Source organism: Beta vulgaris, chromosome 3, assembly GCF_026745355.1.
Source record: "Beta vulgaris subsp. vulgaris cultivar EL10 chromosome 3, EL10.2, whole genome shotgun sequence".
Classification (NCBI taxonomy): domain Eukaryota; kingdom Viridiplantae; phylum Streptophyta; class Magnoliopsida; order Caryophyllales; family Amaranthaceae; genus Beta; species Beta vulgaris.
This window is the reverse complement of record NC_079204.1, coordinates 49,877,489-49,896,310: the sequence shown is the minus strand read 5'-3', so window position 1 is coordinate 49,896,310 and position 18,822 is coordinate 49,877,489. Positions and strand designations below refer to the sequence as shown.

Below are 18,822 nucleotides of genomic sequence, written 5' to 3'. Positions count from 1 at the left end.
AATTTAAAAAACAAAGAAAAGGTTTGTAGGACCTCCTTTATGTGGTATCGTCTGTTTTTCTGTTGTTTCCCATTTTCTTCCTTATCTTCTTGCAACAAATAAAAAAGTTGCACTAGAGAAAATAACAAAAAAAGAAACAAAAAAAAAACAAAAAAAATTTAAAGGCTGCCGAACCCGAGATTGTTATCGACAAATGATCAAGTGAGTGACACCCCCCGGCCCCCACCCCCCCAACCGCTCCAAGATCAATTTAAGTGATTTGTCGTGCGTGACAATGTATATACACCACGTGGCACTTCTGTTACTTCACTAGAATCGTCCAATGTGTACATAAGTCATGTCAATTAACAAAAATAAAATTAGCTTGTAACAAGATTTGAACCTGTGAGCTCTTGCTATTGTACATGAATCAATTACCATCTCAACCAACTTTTAATCATGATTTAAGTGTCCAAATTATTATAATTGTACTTCTAAATGTTGAGTTTTCCTTAATATATTTTAATAGAACTGGAAATGGAAAAAACTACATATCAAATTCGATAAACAGGTACCAACCCGGAACAATGTTCTAGCCCAAATACTAGTTAATACTTTAAAAATAAAGGTAGAATAAGAGTATACTAGACTAACATACTTTGTTTCCTAACATGATAACCACTTTCACACCTACTTCTAGTTGAAATTTGAAAATGGCTAAAAACTCCTCATAACTCGTTATTAGGATTTCGTCCCTACAACAGCACACATGACCCATCAATGAAAGTGTAGCTCCTTGTAAACTTTGTGCTCCCAATTCCATGGTTTAGTTCGACAATAGCTCTAATACAACTAAGTGCAAAATCAACAAACCTAAAAAAGAAAAAATTAAAAGGGGATTCGAAAAAAGATGAGCTTCAATGTGAAAGAGTCCACCATGGTGTGCCCGCAGAGGAGACTCCAAGACATAGTGTTTGGCTCTCATGTCTAGACTTGATGATCCCCACGCCCTATTCACATACCGCTAGTTTTTTCATCTACAGTCCACAAGAGGTGAATAATGCATCCAAAAGTTTTGACACGCAAATTTTGAAGGAGTCTTTAAGTAGAGTTTTAGTGCCATTTTATCCATTAGCGGGGAGATTAAAGAAGAATGAGGAAAGTAGTCGATTTGAGATCGATTGTAATGCGGCAGGCGTCTCATTTGAAGAGGTTGAAACAACGCACGTTCTTGCTGATTTTGGTGACTTTAAGCCCACTACTGAACTTCGCAAGTTGGTCTTGCCTGTGTGCGACTACTCGGGCGGTCTCTCGTCGTTCCCCCTACATTTGGTGCGGGTCACTCGCTTCGAGTGCGGGGGTGTGTGCATTGGCTTCGGTAACAATCATCTTGTGGCCGATGGAATTGGATATGCATACTTCACCAACTCATGGGCGAGACTTGCAAGGGGGCTTGATCTCGATGTTCAACCCTTCCATAACCGAGCTCTTTACCTAGCTCCTCGTCAACCACCTCTGGTTGACTTCCAGCATTTGGAGTACGAGGCAGCTCCACCAGCCAAGGGCTCTGCTAATCACGGTGAGTTATCAGCTAACTCTGCACTAGATCGTCTCTCCTTGTCTCTTACTATTACACTTGCTCTTTTCTAATAATCCCTCTGTTTTTTATTCTCACACTTCACTATGGAGAGAAACGAAAAAAATTGCAAAACAAGAAAAAAAAAGAATATTTGGTTTTGGAAAATGTAAAAGAAGCATTAAAATATTGCAGGAGATAAAAAATTAAGGTAGGTTAAGGTTTTGGATGGATTATTAAAATAGGTGGTGAGTTATATGAGATAGAAAAGTGTAAAATGTTTATGTGATTGGTTACTATGTAACAAATAATTAAAAGTCTAACAAGCAATTAGATAAAAACGGCCAAAAAAGAGAAGCGTAACAATTAAGAAAACGGAGGGAATTTGTATCAATTATTCATGTTTGCCAATGCATAATTATTAGAAAAACTGATTCACAATAATATGAGTTATGAGTTATGACTGATATGTGTTGAATGATCAATTCGTAACATATTTTTCTTCTTTTTCCGAGATTTAATATGGATTAATGGGTAATTGAATTTACTTATTTGCTATCAAAGCATGAAAGCATAGCCAAATAGTTCTTCATATAGAATATTTTACTATGGCTAAATCTTTGATGTCATTATAAAATTAGGTGATATATCAAGGGAGTGCCTATTCAAACTTTCTAAACATCAAATTGATACCCTAAAGTTAGAAGCAACATTCTCATCCCAAGCAATACAAAACTATAAGCTCAGTACTTACGAGGTGCTAGCCGGGCATGTGTGGAGGTGCGCATGTAAAGCCCGTGGGCTAATAGGGGAACAATGCGTCAAGCTCCATATACCAACCGATGGACGATCGAGATTACGAGATCCCACCCTACCACAAGGATATTTTGGTAACGTAATTTTTTTTACGGCTTGTACTGCAAAAGCATATGATATCACTACCAAGCCACTGTGGTATGCTGCGAGTAAAGTTCACGAGGCACTAAAAAGGGTGGAAAGAACAGAGTACTTAAGATCAGCAATTGATTATCTAGAAATGCAACCTGATATAACCAATCTTGTGCGTGGGTCTCGTGATGAAAACAGTCCATACTTCTCAATAAACTCTTGGGGTAGGCTTCCCTTTAATTTCATGAAGCAGATTTTGGGTGGGGAAAGCCCAAATTTATAGGTCATGGTGGTATTAGATTACAAGGCCAAGCATTCTTCGTTCCAAGCCCAAGCAGGGATGGCAACTTTACACTTTGCATTAATCTTTCCACTATCCATATGCCTTTGTTTGAAAAATACTTGTATGACTTCAAATGTCTTGCCAGCTTATAGATAGGAAAACGGTACATCTATTATGAAACATTTCAATGATGCAGGTATTGAGTAATAATATGGTATATTTATGATTGTGTGTGACTTCCTCATTCTCAAAGAGTAATTGTCAACCATTAGAAAATAAATGTGGTTTGCGCTTTTTGCGCATTTTTCTAACCATGGATTGAAATTTCTAATAATGTGTAATGTTTTCTAACTCAGTTTAGGCTTTCTTGGTATTTTTCTCATCACATATCTTCAACAACATTTTGTTGGGTAAATCAAGTTTATCACAAATTCTTATATGTGGGTAGGCTTGGCAGGCCTATGTATAAAAACTCATCCTCTTCTTCCTATCTGTTTCTTATGATTTTCTTATTTCTTTCTCATGGTTTTTCATTTTCTTCGTCGCTCGAATACTGATGGCTTTGCCAAAAAATCGAGGGAAATACTCCTTATTTACTGCCCAAATACGCACAGAATTGAGGTGAAATTTGAAGCCTCCGTTCTCCTAGCATACTTCTACTTTTTTCGGAGTTTCTTAAGCCTAAACTGTACTAATCTTCGTTTAGTTTAACGTGTTAAAATTTTATAATGTTTCGTATTGGTTTGTTAAAGTTTTGAATCATGAGTTTGAACTTGGTATGAAATCTCTGAAACTTAACCAGATGTAGTTAAATAATAACACTAACGATCTATTGGAATTGTGTTTTTGCGTCAATATTTAGCTAACTGCTTATAACATATGGATCTAGTTTGTGTCAATATTTCACTGCTTATAACGTTGTAAAAAAAAAATTATTGTATGAGTCGCCTTGTTTAAATCATACAAGTAAACTCGTTTATTCATACAAGTAGTGTTATTTAATCTATGAGTAACCTCGTTTAATTTGATGAGTAACCTCGTATAATCTTATGAATAACCCCATTTATTCGTACTAGTAATCTCATTTAATTATATGATTAACCTCATTTAATCATGCGAGTAACCTAATTGTTTAGAAAAGTAACTGCATTTATTCAAATTGATTAGTTTCTCATTGTATTTTCGCATTCAGTCATACAAGTAATATGATGATTTAAGATCTATGAGTAATCTCGTTTAATATTATGAGTAAACACATTAATTCATACTAGTAACCTTATTTATATATACGAGTAACCTTATTGAATCATACGAATAACCGCCCATTGTTAACGAAAGTAACCGAATTTATTGAAACGAGTAACCCCTTTCATTTATAAGAGTTATTAGTTTCTCATTTTCTCGTTTAATCATACAAATAATGTCATTTAATCTATGAGTAACTTCATTTAATCTTATGCGTAAGGATCTTATGAGTAATCTCATTTATTTATTCGAGTAGCCTCATTTAATCATATGAGAAACTCCAATTGTTCACAAAAGTAAGTGCATCGATTCAAACGAGTAAACCTTTTTCATTCATAAAAATAAACTATTTAGTTTCTCATTTTCTCGTTTAGCCGTAAAAGTAATGTCATTCAATCTATGAGTAACCTCGTTTAATTTTATGAGCAACCTCAAAAAAATTTATGAGTAACCCCATTTATTTATACGAGTAACCTCAATTAATCATACAAGTAACCCCAATTGTTCACAAAAAAACCACATTTATTTAAACGAATAACCCCATTCATTCATAAGAGTTAACTGATTAATTTTTCATTCATGAAAATAAAATGATTAGTACAGTAACACCTTTTATTCAAATGAATAATCTCATTCATCGACAAAAGTAACCTCGTTTATTAATATGAGTAACCTTATTTGTTCATAAGAGTAACCTCATTAATCATACAATTACCCAATTTAATCGTACGAGTTACCCCAATTTTTCACAAAAGTAACACCATTTTTTCATACGCGTAATCTCAGTTGTTCATAAGAGTGAACCGATTAGTGATCCTTTTTGTTATAAAAGTAACCACATTTTTTATAAGAGTAACATCCTTCTACTGTTACAAGTAACCACATACTTTTACAAGTAACTTTATTTGTCCAAAAGTGTAACTCCATTTGTTCATATTTGTGCATATAAGGATCAACTTCAAAAGGTTATATCTCACAGCACACTTAATATTTTTAGAAGATTCAAGATGCTGATGAAAATTTGGATCGATAGCTTTCCAATGCCTAATCAAAAGCTCGATTCCAATTAAAAACGAGTGACATATGATCTTTTGAAAATGAGATAACATACTGATATGCACGCGCGCAGCCACACTTAAATTTATAGGTGTGGCCAATGGTACACAAGATGGATTAGAAGTTTATTGCTTACCAAAATTCGAGTACAATCTAACTCTTCTCTTGAGTTAAAGTTTGATATTAACTTTCGAGAATAATTAGATTAAGTACACATATAATTCAGAAAAATTAGATTATTAAGCTAGCGAGTCAAGTTTTGTTGCATTCTTAAATCGTAAGTATACGTACTTTCTTTATCTTTATTTACTTTTTTTTTTTTTTTTTTTGAAAGGAAAAGAGAGCCAAGATTATATTAAATCTAAAGCCACCAAAGTTTGTAAGCTTTGGGGAAAAGAATTCATACAGATTACCTCAGACTCAACAGCTACATCCCATCTAGCTACAGAATGGGCTGCCGTATTACCTGCTCTCTTAACATGGACACACTCAAAACAAGAAAACGAATCTTTCATCTTTTTGATATCATCAAAGAGGAGAAAAATGGGAGCAGCTCCCTCCTTTTGTTCACAAATACTGCGTACCACCGACAATGCATCACACTCCAAGAGCACCTTCTCAAAACCCAATCTTTGCGCAAGTTCAACCCCAAATCTGGCAGCACCTGCCTCTGCCATCGCCGGATCCCAGTTCGCCGACAGCCGCTTCACTCCCGCTGCTTGCAGAACGCCATTTTCATCCCTAATAACACAGCCAAACCTCACGCCATGCCCTGGCAGTACATGAGCATCCACATTTACCTTAACAAATGATGGAAGAGGTGGGAACCACGAGGACACGAGAGCCCTTGTCGGTACAGCAGCCTGCATACACACCTTCTCTTGGTATTGCACATACTCCTCATTGTGCTTTGCAAAACCAGCGGCGACCCGTATAGCATCCAAATTAGTAGCCCCCTCAAAAACCATTTGATTTCTGCAAAACCATACCGCCCACGCAAGCGACGCGAACCGCGCAAGTTCCACCTTACCCAGCCTCGCAGCAAACCACGAGAACCGTGCCGCAAATGATAACACAGGAGCCTCCATTAGCATACCCCGAAATTCACTATGCATCCATACGTCCAGCGCCATCGTACAATCAAAAAGAGTGTGCATTATCGTCTCTTCGCCACCATGACAGATTGGGCAAATGTTCGAGGTACGTATGTGACGTTTAAAGAGCACATCGAGTACTCCAAGACTACCCTTACACGCCCTCCACAGGAAGTGCTTTAACTTAGGCGACCCAGCCACGCTCCACACCACCTTCCATAACTCTCTCTCCCCTTGCCCATGAAATAACTCCCAAGTGCGCAAGTGACCCATTCTTGCTAACCAGTACCCGGATTTCACAGAATAGATGCCATCTAGAGTTGGCCACCAGTACATAGAATCAGCGCCCCAGTAGGAAGAGAGTGGTATATCGAGCACTCTCTGCCGCTCATCCTCTTGGAAAATCGAGTTAACAGCCTCGATGTTCCAGCAACGCTTCTCCGCATCAATTAAATCAATCACCTTCAACTCTGGATCGCTATCCGGCAAAGGTGTAGGCACGAACTGGACACCATCACCCGAAAGCCACGAGTCCTCCCAGACTTTGATTGAGGCCCCATTCCCCACTCTCCATTTCAATCCCTCAAGGAGAAGAGATTTTGCACCCACAATACTACGCCAGCAATAACTCGGATCAAACCCTCTCAGTGCTTCCAAAAATCCCGAGTTTTTAAAGTAACGTGCTTTATAAATCACATGAAGGGGAGAAAACACATTATCATATAATCGCCAACACTGTTTGGCTAATAATGCTTGATTGAAACATGCCAAATCTCTGAAGCCCATTCCCCCCATAGCCTTAGGGAGACAAAGAGACTCCCATTTATGCCAATGAATTTTCCGGGATGTAGTACTAGAGCCCCACCAAAACTTTGCCAACACAGCATGAATTTCAGCAATGAGTCCCTCTGGTATCTGGAATATACTCATCATATAAGTCGGAATTGCCTGAGCAACAGCTTTGATGAGAACTTCCTTGCCGGGTCGAGAAAGTAACTTCTCCTTCCATCCTTGCATTTTCTTCCAGATTCGTTCTTTAAGGCAAGCAAACACTACCTTCTTCGATCGCCCTATAATGGTAGGTAAGCCTAAATATTTCTCATGCCTATCAACCTCCCGAACCCCCAAAGTTGCCACAATATCATGTCTTCTTTCCATACTAACACATTTGCTAAAAGCCACTTCTGTCTTGTTTAGATTAACTTTCTGTCCAGATGCTCTTTCATACGTTCTGATTATATCAGCCACTTTAGAACATTCCTGCAGACTAGCTCTAGCAAAAACAATACTATCGTCAGCAAAGAAAAGATGAGACACTCGCGGTGCACCCCTACACACCAAGGCACCGTGTATATGACCCTCCTGAGTTGCTTTCGTAATCAATCTTGAGAACGCATCTGCCACTATCAAGAATAAATAAGGTGAGATAGGATCTCCTTGGCGGAGACCCCTAGAGGGAGATAAAGCACCAGAGATACCGCCATTGTATTTAAAAGAGAAAGACACACTGGATATACAGTGTATAATACGTTGTATCCAGTGTTGACTAAACCCCAATCTACACATAACTTTCTCCAGAAAACACCACTCCACTCTATCATACGCCTTACTCATATCCAGTTTAAGGGCCACAGTACCATCTTTCCCCTCTCCCCTCCTTTTCATAGCATGAAAAATTTCGAAAGCAATTAAAGCGTTATCAGTGATGAGTCTCTTCGGAACAAAAGCACTCTGGTTTCCAGAAATAATATGACCCAATATAGGTTTCAACTTATTCGCCAACGTTTTGGAAATAATCTTATACAAGACATTACACAAACTAATTGGCCTAAATTCCGTCATACGTTTCGGATCATTAATTTTCGGAATCAGAACAATGCAAGTGCTATTTACCTCCGCGAGATTTACCTCCCCACGCCACCAACTCTTCACGAAGTGGATCACATCAGTCCCTACTATACTCCAGAATTTCTGAAAAAATAACGCATGCATTCCGTCAGGCCCGGGAGCTTTATTAGGGTGCATCTGAAACAACGCCTCCTTGATCTCTTCACCAGTGGGTTCAGTGTCCAGTTTAATGTTCATCTCCTCTGTCACCAGCGTCTCCAACCCCGCCATTGCTGCATCAAATTCCCGCGGATTTTCCGACGTGAAAAGCTCCGAGAAATAAGCAGCAATAATCGAATCCATCTCCTCCTTTTCGACCCTCCAAACATCATCATTATCCAAGAGTCCCTTGATGCAATTTCGCTTTTTACGTTGAGTAGCTTTGTGGTGGAAATAACTTGTATTGTTATCCCCATCACGCATCTCATTCGCTCGTGCTCTAGCATGCCAGTAACTTTCTTCTAACTTACGAAGCTCCTTTAACTCCTCACTAATATTATAACAAAGCTGCAAAAGATGACCATCAAGCTGACCCCTCTGGACTTTTTGAAGCCTAGTCTCCGCATCTTTTATTTTTCGCCTTACATCCCCAAATGTCACCGACGCCCAAGAAGAAAGGGACGACGCCACCTGCGCGATCCGAGAACTAACCGAGTCACCTGCTCCCATCCGCCACGCCTCCGAGACCACCCTACTACACTCATCACTAGACAACCATAAAGCTTCGAAACGAAAAAGTCTCCCTTGCTGCCGTTTCTCAGGTCTCTCCCCAAACTTAAGAAGAATGGCTCCATGATCCGAGTGACAAATGGGAAAATGTATCACCTCCGAATATGGAAATAAGTTACACCAACCATTATCTGCAATGAATCTATCCAACCGTTCGCGAACCAAAGTTTCCACAGAGTTACCCCGTTGCCACGTGTATATGCTGCCCCTATACCCCAAATCTCTGCATTCACAATCCTCCACAGCTTCCCTAAAAGAATCAATCTGCCTTTCCCTTCGAATAGCTCCGCCCTCCTTTTCATTCATACCCAGAATCTCATTAAAATCCCCGAACATCACCATTGGCAACTCACTACTAGCTCGAAGCGTTCTCATTAAAGCCCACGTCAAATGTTTGTTTGTTACCTCCGGCCACCCATAAATACCCCCCACTTTCCACCTCGGGACATTATCTCCATCCACCACCTCTGCCTCCACATGATGGTGAGAGTACGAGCACACATTTACTCCCATATCACGCCACCAAAGCCCCAAACCACCCGATCTACCATTACTACTAATGCACAAACCCTGACTAAAACCACATCGATTTCTAACTAACTCTAATCGCTGAGCATCAATTTTTGTTTCCATCACAAACACCATCTTTATCTTTATTTACTTGCTACATTTGTTTTTGTACAGTTATCAAGACGTCTTAAATCGTGAATATCTCTTATTTCATTCAAGTAAAAATTATTCAGAAAATTGATATTATAAACATACACATCTAACATCAACACACATTACTATATTTTTACTCATATATAAAATCAAAATATATAGTCGTTTAACATCGATGGTTTATTTTTCCAAAATAGAGATCTAGAAAGTAAATATAGACACAGGGAGTAACAAATATTATACTGCCATGCATATATATAAGCAAGTAGAAATCCTACTACAAGAGTTCAGTTACTCAGCTAAAATATACTTTTTCCTATGTTCTTTTATATTTACCATATTAACTTTTGATATTTTTCACATATTATGCTATGAACATTATCTTCTGTTATTTATACATAAAAAATGGTGATGTTAGATCTTGATAGGATTGTTTTATTACATACCCTTTGTCAGTCAATAAATGACACATTTTCTTTATATGAATATGCTATAATAAGTGACACCAAGTTTGAAATGGTAAAAAAAATCATTTTTATTATAAATATGTCACTATATAAAAGCAAGAGGGGGCAACTACTTTTTTCGGGAACATTCCTTCAAATATCTTCCTTTGTTGTAGTCTCAACTTTCTCTCTATAGGTTCCTTGGTTTTCTCTCACTTTCTCTATGTTTCACTTATTGAGAAATGAAGGAAATATTTCATGATATCTAAGCATAACTAGAGATATCAATACTTATTAAAGTTGTGTGTTGGTAAATGTGTAAATGATTATCGGTACAACTTAAAAAAAACAAGAGCTAGGATGAAAATGAGAAAGTTTGGTGAAAGTTATATTATTAACAAGCCAAAGGTTGACTTTAAATAGTACAGCAAGAGATTAGCCTACGCCTATAGTTTGTTACAAAGATTAGTTTACAGAATAATATCTTCCCATATTATAGGGATATGCTAAGAGATAATAAGGAATACAAGATTACATTATAAGAGATAATATAGGAAGGAATCTGTTAGTTGACTTCGTCAACTCTATCATGGCCCCGCAAGACGGACGGCCGGCGGGAAAGTCCGATCTTGGATAGCAACATATGAAGGCGTGGTCGGGCCAGTGGCTTTGTAAGAGCGTCGGCCAGTTGATCATCTTGAGCGACATGGAGAGATACCACCTTGAACTTTTTCGCGAATGAAATGATAATCGACCCCAAGATGTTTCATGCGAGACTGGAAAACAGGATTAGCGCTGAGACGCGTGGCACCAACATTGTCACAGTAGATAGCAGGAGTTGTAGTGAGAGACACACCAAGCTCATGAAGCAAGTTGGTGAGCGAGACAACCTCGGCGGCAGTTTGAGCGACGGAGCGATATTCAGCTTCGGTGGACGAGCGAGCGACTGAACGTTGCTTTTTGGAGCACCAAGAGATGGGGTTGCGGCCAAGATAAACAATGTACGCCCCTGTGGAGATAAAGTCATCACGGTCGCCAGCCCAATCAGCATCCGAGAAGGCATGAAGGTGGAGTGGTGAGTTAGCATGAAGAGTGAGGCCATGGTCTATCGTGCCTTTGAGATACCTGAGCAACCGTTTGAGAGCCTGCCAATGAGCAGTGGTGGGGCGCTGCATGAACTGAGCAAGGCGATTAGTGGCAAAGGCAATGTCGGGGCGCGTTAGCGCAAGATATTGTAGACCGCCAACAAGGGCCCTGTAGTCCGTGGGACAGTCGAGAGTAGTGCCGGAACCCAAGGTGAGCTGGTGATGTGGTTCCATGGGAGTGGAGACGAGCTTGGCATCCACCATGGAAGCTTTTTCAAGTAAGTCCAGGGTGTACTTTCGTTGGTTGAGAAAGAGGCCGTGAGGGCATGGTTGAACTTCCACACCAAGAAAGTAGGAGAGGGACCCAAGATCTTTGAGCGAGAACCGTTGAGCCAAGTGATAAATGAATGTGGAGACATGAGTGGAGTCCGGACCTGTAACAATAATATCGTCAACATACACAAGGACATAAACTTTGTTAGTGGGGTGAAAAAAGAGGGAAGTGTCGGACACGGCGTTGGTGAAGCCACAAGCAATGAGATAGGTACGAAGCTCAGTATACCACGCCCGGGGGGCTTGTTTGAGACCATAGATAGCTTTGCGAAGATGGCAAACATAGTCAGGATACTGAGGATCCTTAAATCCCGGGGGCTGCGCCATGTAGACATCCTCAGTGAGGGTGCCTTGAAGAAAGGCGTCATTAATGTCCAGTTGACAGAGGGACCAACCGCTAGTGACAGCTAGGCTCAGGAGAAGGCGAACGGTGGATAATTTAATTACCGGGCTGAAGGTTTCGGTGTAATCTAAGCCGGGACGTTGATGAAAGCCTTTGGCGACTAACCGAGCCTTGTATTTGTCAATGGTGCCATCGGGTTTGTACTTGGTTCGGAACACCCATTTACAACCAACAATGTTTTGCGTGGGGGTGCGAGGAACAAGATCCCAAGTTTTGTTATTGAGAAGAGCCGTGTATTGGGTGGTCATGGCAGCATGCCACACAGGTAGGGTGAGAGCAAGTTTGACGGAAGTGGGTTCGGGGGAGGTGAGTTGGGCTGAAAGATTGAGTTTGGTAACGGGCTTGTATATGTGGTGGGAGGCTCGAGTGTTGTAAGGATGAGGAGGGAGGGGAGGAGAGGGAGAAGGAAGGTGGGCGGAAGCGGGAGACGTAGCAGGTGGGGGTGAGGGAGGGAAGGCAGGAGGAGAGGATAGGGGGGAGGGAGGCGTGGGTGGAGGGGACTGGGAAGGGGAAGGCGAGGCAGCAGGGGTGGGTGAGGTGTTTGCGGCAGGAGAGACGAGGGTGGGGAGGGAGATGGAGCACCACTCATCAGGGGTGGGGCGCGAGAGGGGTGGGGAAGACGGGTTAGGGGTGGCGAAGGGATAGATGTGCTCGACAAAACGCACATGGCGTGAAGTATAAACACGATTGGTGGCGGGGTCAAGACACCAATATGCATGTTGAGTGGGCGAGTAACCTAGGAAGACACAAGCAATGGATTTGGGATCGAGTTTGTGGGAGGTGTAAGGACGGAGCCAAGGGTAGCAGAGGCACCCAAAGTTATGAAGGTTGTAGTATTTGGGAGGATGGCCGAAGAGTTGAGAGTAAGGGGAGAAATTGCTAAGAGAGGGGGTGGGCAGACGATTTATTAAATACGCAGCCACTAGAAGAGCATGAGACCAGTAGGTAAGGGGCATGGATGCATGATGAAGTAGGGCGAGGCCAGTTTCAACCACATGACGATGGCGACGTTCAGCATAGCCATTATGTTCAGGAGTGTGGGGAGGGGAAGTGAAGTGAGAGATGCCATTTAGAGAGAGATAGGGAGTGAGTTTTTGAAATTCACCACCATTATCGGAGTAGAGAGTGAGAATGGGACGACTAAAGTGTTTTTCGACAAGAGCACGAAAGCGGTGAAAAACGGCCTCCGTGTCGGATTTGTGTTTAATAGGGTAGAGCCATATGAATTTGGTGTAATGATCAACAAAAATAACATAATATTTGTAGCCATCAAATGAGTAGACAGGAGAAGTCCATAAATCACTGAATAAAACTTCTAAAGGAAAAGATGTGGTGAGAGATGAGTCGCCAAATGGCAATTTGTGACTTTTATTGATAAAGCATGAATTACAATGTGAATCGGGACAAGAAGAAATAGATAAATGAGATAACAAGTGCTTTAAAATAGTAGGGGAAGGGTGACCAAGGCGATGATGAAGATCCGAAGACTTGGAGGTGAGGGCGTGGACTTGAGGAGCAGAGGGGAAGGTAGTCGGCCATTCATAAACGCCGTCCTTAGCTGGTCCTAGGAGTAGTGTTTTCCCCGAGGTGGAATCCTTGACACAAAAAACATGAGATGAGAATTGAATAACAACATTGTTATCTTTGCAAAGCTGAGAAACAGATAGGATGTTTTTATGCATAGCAGGCACACATAATACATTAGAAAGTGAAAATGAATGTAGAGGAGAGGAAAGATGAACTGAACCAATGTGAGAGATGGGTAAACCTGAGCCATCACCGATGACTATTTCATCAGTGCCGTCATAGGGATGATGCAGAGAGAGATTAGCGAGGTCGGCTGTGACGTGGTGAGAAGCACCACTATCGAGAAGCCATGGGGACGAGGAAGAGGAGGGTGAGGGAGAGGGGAGAGCCACGGCAGTGTGGGCTTGGGGAGGAGTATGAGTAGTGCGAGGTGGGCGAGGGGGGGTGCGAATAGTGGGATGAAGGGAGCGGAAGGTGGGACAGTATGTGAGAGTGTGACCCTGGACGTTGCACCATTGGCAACGTCCTTTGAAAGGATTGCGAGGGTTCTGATTGGGCGAGGAGGGGTGTTGGGTGAAGGTGGGGGAAGGGCGAGGGTGAGTTGGATTGGCAGTGGCAGGGAAGGCGGAAGAGAGAGAGGGAGTAGTAGTGGTATTGGCAAGCTCCTGTTGAATCAATTTTTCATGAAGTTCCTCGAAGGATATGGAGGTGTCACGAGCGCGAACAGCATCAATAATAGGTTTAAACCCGGGATTGAGACCATCGAGAATTTGATCGGTAATATCTTCGGGATCAAGAGTGGTGCCGAGGAGGGCAAGTTCATCAACAACACGTTTGATGGCTTGCATATAGGTATCAATATCACGAGTGGCTTGTGTGAGATGTTTAAATTTGTGTTTGAGTTGTTTAATATGCCCGCGAGAGGGGAGGGCATAAGTTTTGGAGAGGATATCCCATGCATCTTTAGAAGTAGATGCACGAGTGATTAGAGGTCCAAGAGAGGGAGAAAGGGTTCCGGCGAGGGCACCGAAGAGGAGTTTGTCTTGACGGATCCATGAGACATGGGCGGGATTAAGAGTAAGCGTACCATCAACAGAGATTTTGGCTGGAGGACAGGGAGTAGATCCATCAATAAACTGATGAAGATCATACCCAATAAGAAGAGCAGACACTTGAGCCTTCCATATAAGATAATTGGAAGAAGTAAGTTTCTGAACAGAGTGCACATTCACCATGACAAGGGGTTTGGTGGGATCTTGAGAGTTTGGAATAAGGGAGGTTTCGGGATTCATGGTGAAAAAAAACTCAAGCTCTAGATACCATGAGAAAGTTTGGTGAAAGTTATATTATTAACAAGCCAAAGGTTGACTTTAAATAGTACAGCAAGAGATTAGCCTACGCCTATAGTTTGTTACAAAGATTAGTTTACAGAATAATATCTTCCCATATTATAGGGATATGCTAAAGAGATAAGTAAGGAATACAAGATTACATTATAAGAGATAATATAGGAAGGAATCTGTTAGTTGACTTCGTCAACTCTATCAGAAAAATCTATGATGATCATTGTTATTCTAATATGAACATGAGGCCAACTATAAGAGGGGGATGAATTGTAGTTGAGGAGAAATTTTCGAATTTAAATTGCGGAATATAAATAACTTAGAACAAAAGAAAAAATGCACACGAGATTTTTACAAGGAAAACTTCCTAAGCCTAATAGGAAGAAAAACCTTGACCCTAAGGGTTTTTGACTCAATACTTCTCTCAATTTAATAGCCCAAAAGACTCTCTTTACAACCTATTACTGGACCCTTCTCTGTTCCTCTAAAAACTTGTTCCCAGTCACTCAATTCCCCTTGAACTGATGACACTCACTTGACTTCACTCGAAGTCTTCTCTTTTCTCTCTTTCTTTTTCTCTCTTGATTAAAAGGATAGTCTCATAATTTTTTCTCACTCAAACACTAAAAATATTACAATGATATGTGATTATAGGAGAAGAAGAAAATACTGAAAAACTTTCTAAGTATTAGATTGTTATGCTAGAAACTTGTGTTTTTCTTCGAACAATTCTTCCTTTATAAATAGCTGCAACAGCTTCACTCCACGTTCTCCCTGTTGTATGCTCGCTAAAACTTAGGGATCATCATAACTAGCTGCACTAATCCCAAGATTTTTGCAATGAGTTTTAACCACCTTCCACTAGCAGTTGTACGCAAACAACCATCGAGTTTGTTGAGAAAATCTCGCACCACTTTCCTTATTTGTTGGCACGGATATTTCAACCTATAGCAAAATAACAACAACAAGATCTAATAACCTTCTAATCTCTTTATCCAAAAGATTCTAAGTTACTATAACTCTATTAAACATATCATATAATAAAAATTCAAAGTGTATAAAAATATATCTTGATTAGATTAAAATAATTAATCTTTCTTCACAAGATATAAAAATTAACATGGTAATATTTTTGGAATTTTATATTTTTCAACTTAAAATTATACAAGTCCTAATTATTTGACATCATTAAAACATGTAATACGAACAGTCATAATATATATGACCGTTTGAAATCTCCATCATAATACAAAATTTTAAAAATACAGATCCAAAATCATTATATAAAGCATTAGATTTTCATAGTCATATGTATTATGATCACCATAGAGATGTTGGTAAAATTGTATAGGATATGAGGAATCAAGTGGGTAATTTACGAATTCTATTTTACACCTGGTGTACATCAAACATGGTACATATTTTCTCAAACCTTGGGGGTGGTGGGGAATCAATCTAAGGGAAAGGAGGATAATCCTAATAAGAAAAAGGGGTAAAGGGTTTGAAAAAACACACTAACCAAACACTCACAAAAGGAAACAAGGAACTCAGTTCCCTTTCCCTTTCTTAAAACCCTCCAACCAAACGCCCCCTAAACTAATTATATTTTCTCATTTGAGAAGTAATAATTTAGTAGGAATTTTTGCTATGGAATAACGTTAAGACATCTCATGACAGTTTAAGTTTGTTATAGTACTACTATCTATTTGCACGTATACGGATATTGTGGTAAGAGGAGAGCGAAGTGTTGTGTAGGTAAGCTGGTAAGGTAAGAAAAAGTGGAGGAGACTGATATGATTATATGAGTAAAGTAAGAAATAATAGATACTAAAAGTGACATATTTTTCATGAAAAAAGGGAGAGTTGAGGTGAAGTAGAATAGCTGGAGTAAACTAATAATAAATATTGTTAAAATCGATGAGAGAGAAAGTATTATCAATTTAGAGAGATGATACACATACACCAAGTGTATGTTTTTTTTTTTTTTAAGGTAAGATGAAGTTCCTTGCAAGGAAGGAGGAAAATTGGGGATCCCCATCTGCAAGGGATGCTAAGACTCGATCCCTTGACCTCTAGAATTGGAGGTGATGCCAATACCACTAGGCTATCACCTGCTGCTCTACACCAGGTGTATGTGGATCACACATGCATTGGATGTATGTGTTATTATTAAAATGTATATCTTTTGTATGTGTTACTATTAAAACGTATATTATTTCTAAAGAAAAAAAAAAGTACAAACTCACAATCTTTTGAACTTGTTTTGTTATTCAACGATATTTGAATTTACATAATACATAGATGATTGAAAGACTATATTTGGAATTGAATTTTATTACATGGTAGGGATGAAAATATAACAATATTTTTCTACAAACAAACTAAATAATTGAAAACGACAAGAAAATTTAGTAGAAATCAATAGAAAAATAGTGAAGATGAAAAAGATTAAGCTAATATATGAATAATCTGAAGAAAAAATTACAATTGTTTTTTTTTAGTTTTAAAGAAAGGATTCATACAAATCTAAACAAAGAAGATTTCATAAAATAAATTTTTTATGAAGATAAAGAACAAATCATTAAAAATTATCTGTCGAAACATTGTAAGTTTGTAATATTTTTAGTAATAATATACATTTTAGTAGTAACACATACATCCAGTGTATGTATGTCCCTCATACACCCAATATATGTATAGCCTTTGCGACCAATTTAAAAGAATATATCAAAACTGAAAGTATAACCACTTGAAAAGAACATAGGAGTATAATTGATCATTGTTTTGTTTCTTTTATAGTTCTTATTGTTGTAGAGTTAAGGTAGAGTTGATCAACTTGAGCACCTGAAAAAAGATTGAGCTTTTGGCAGAATTTTTGGGCCCGATTACCGAATCTGTTCCAAAATGTCTCAAATTTTCATAAACTTCTTCAGGCTTTCGTCGGCATAATTCCATGCCAGAATGTAACTTTTAGTCTAACTTATCCTTGTGTCCAAAAAGGCCGACTAGCCCAGCTTGAACTAGCTCATCCGGATTTTCTCAAGTTTGGGCACAAATTTTGGGTTGAAAGTTAGGCCCAACCCAATTGAGCATTTGAATTAACCCCTGGGCCTGATGTGGAATACTTTTGGGGGCAAGAGTGCGGCAAATTTATTTGTTCTATCCGAAATTGAAAATCTTGCATCTCCTCTAGTCTGGCTATTTCAACTCAATCAATGGACCCTATTGATAAAAAATGATAATAAACAGAGTGCAAGCAACAATTTACGAGGAGAAAAAGACAAAAATGTAATTTAATAAAAAAAAAGGCTAAGCGTTTAAATGAAAAAACCAAAAAGCTTGTTTGATAAACAGAGAATTTGGTTTAAATTAGAAGTTTTATCCAATTTAAAAATTGACTAGTCAAATATGCTAATATAGGTATTTTTTTTAATGGGAATGAGGAAATTATCATGAATAAAACGATATACGACATCTACAACCATAATAACCCTTACATAAAAGATAATGTAAAATATAAATCTGAAAGTTGGCATCCGCGCTACTAAAGTAGACGCTTTGGGACCGCTGTCGTGATATGGTAACATTGTAAAGTCTAATTTTCAATGACTCAACATCGTTAAAGCCTGATGTAATAGTAACTTGAAATCTGGCTTTCATCTCGATATTATTGATTTTCAACCAGAGAGTATGATTTCTCATATCTGCAAAACGATGTTTCACCAGTTCCACAAATCTGCAAGACGAAACTTCCAAATCTATATCCTTGGATCCATACACAAAAAAAGGACTAATTGTCCCACCACGAACAAGGTGACTATAAATTTCATGAGGGAACAAAAGCCATCACACAGATAGGACTTATTGAAACCATAAACCTAGAAAAATAAAAAAAAAAACAAAGAAGGAAAAAAGAAAAGGAAGGGGAAGAGGGCTCGACGCCACCAGCGAGGCAACATCTGCCGAGCCCCCCATCACTGGGGTTTTTTGTGGAGATGGGCTCCTTTGAAGAAAGGGTTTGCGAGAGAGAGAAAAGAAGGAAAAGCGGCTAGATCGCTAATATTGGTGTTTGATAAATAGAGAATTAGAAGACTTTTTGGATCAAACCTCTAATTCTTGAAAAGCTAACTAGATAGATGAGCTTTTCAATGAGAGAGAATTGGAAATATATATTGAGGTGAAATGAAACTTAAACTAAATCTCAAACTTTTTTTTAAAATGGTAAGGAGAATTCCCTTACAAGAAAGATTTCTTCTTGCAAGAATTGAGAATCGAACTCCTAACA

General features: G+C 39.2%; 1 protein-coding gene across 1 annotated transcript; it reads left to right on the top strand.

The window, feature by feature from the left end:
* Window positions 1-628: 628 nt before the first annotated feature.
* Window positions 629-2,962, top strand: LOC104889289 (shikimate O-hydroxycinnamoyltransferase). Its single transcript, XM_010674484.4, is given in 4 exon segments — window positions 629-926; window positions 929-1,558; window positions 2,197-2,681; window positions 2,684-2,962. Coding segments are annotated over 4 exon segments (1,347 nt in total). The 5' UTR covers window positions 629-889; the 3' UTR covers window positions 2,879-2,962.
* The last annotated feature ends 15,860 nt before the right edge of the window (window positions 2,963-18,822 follow it).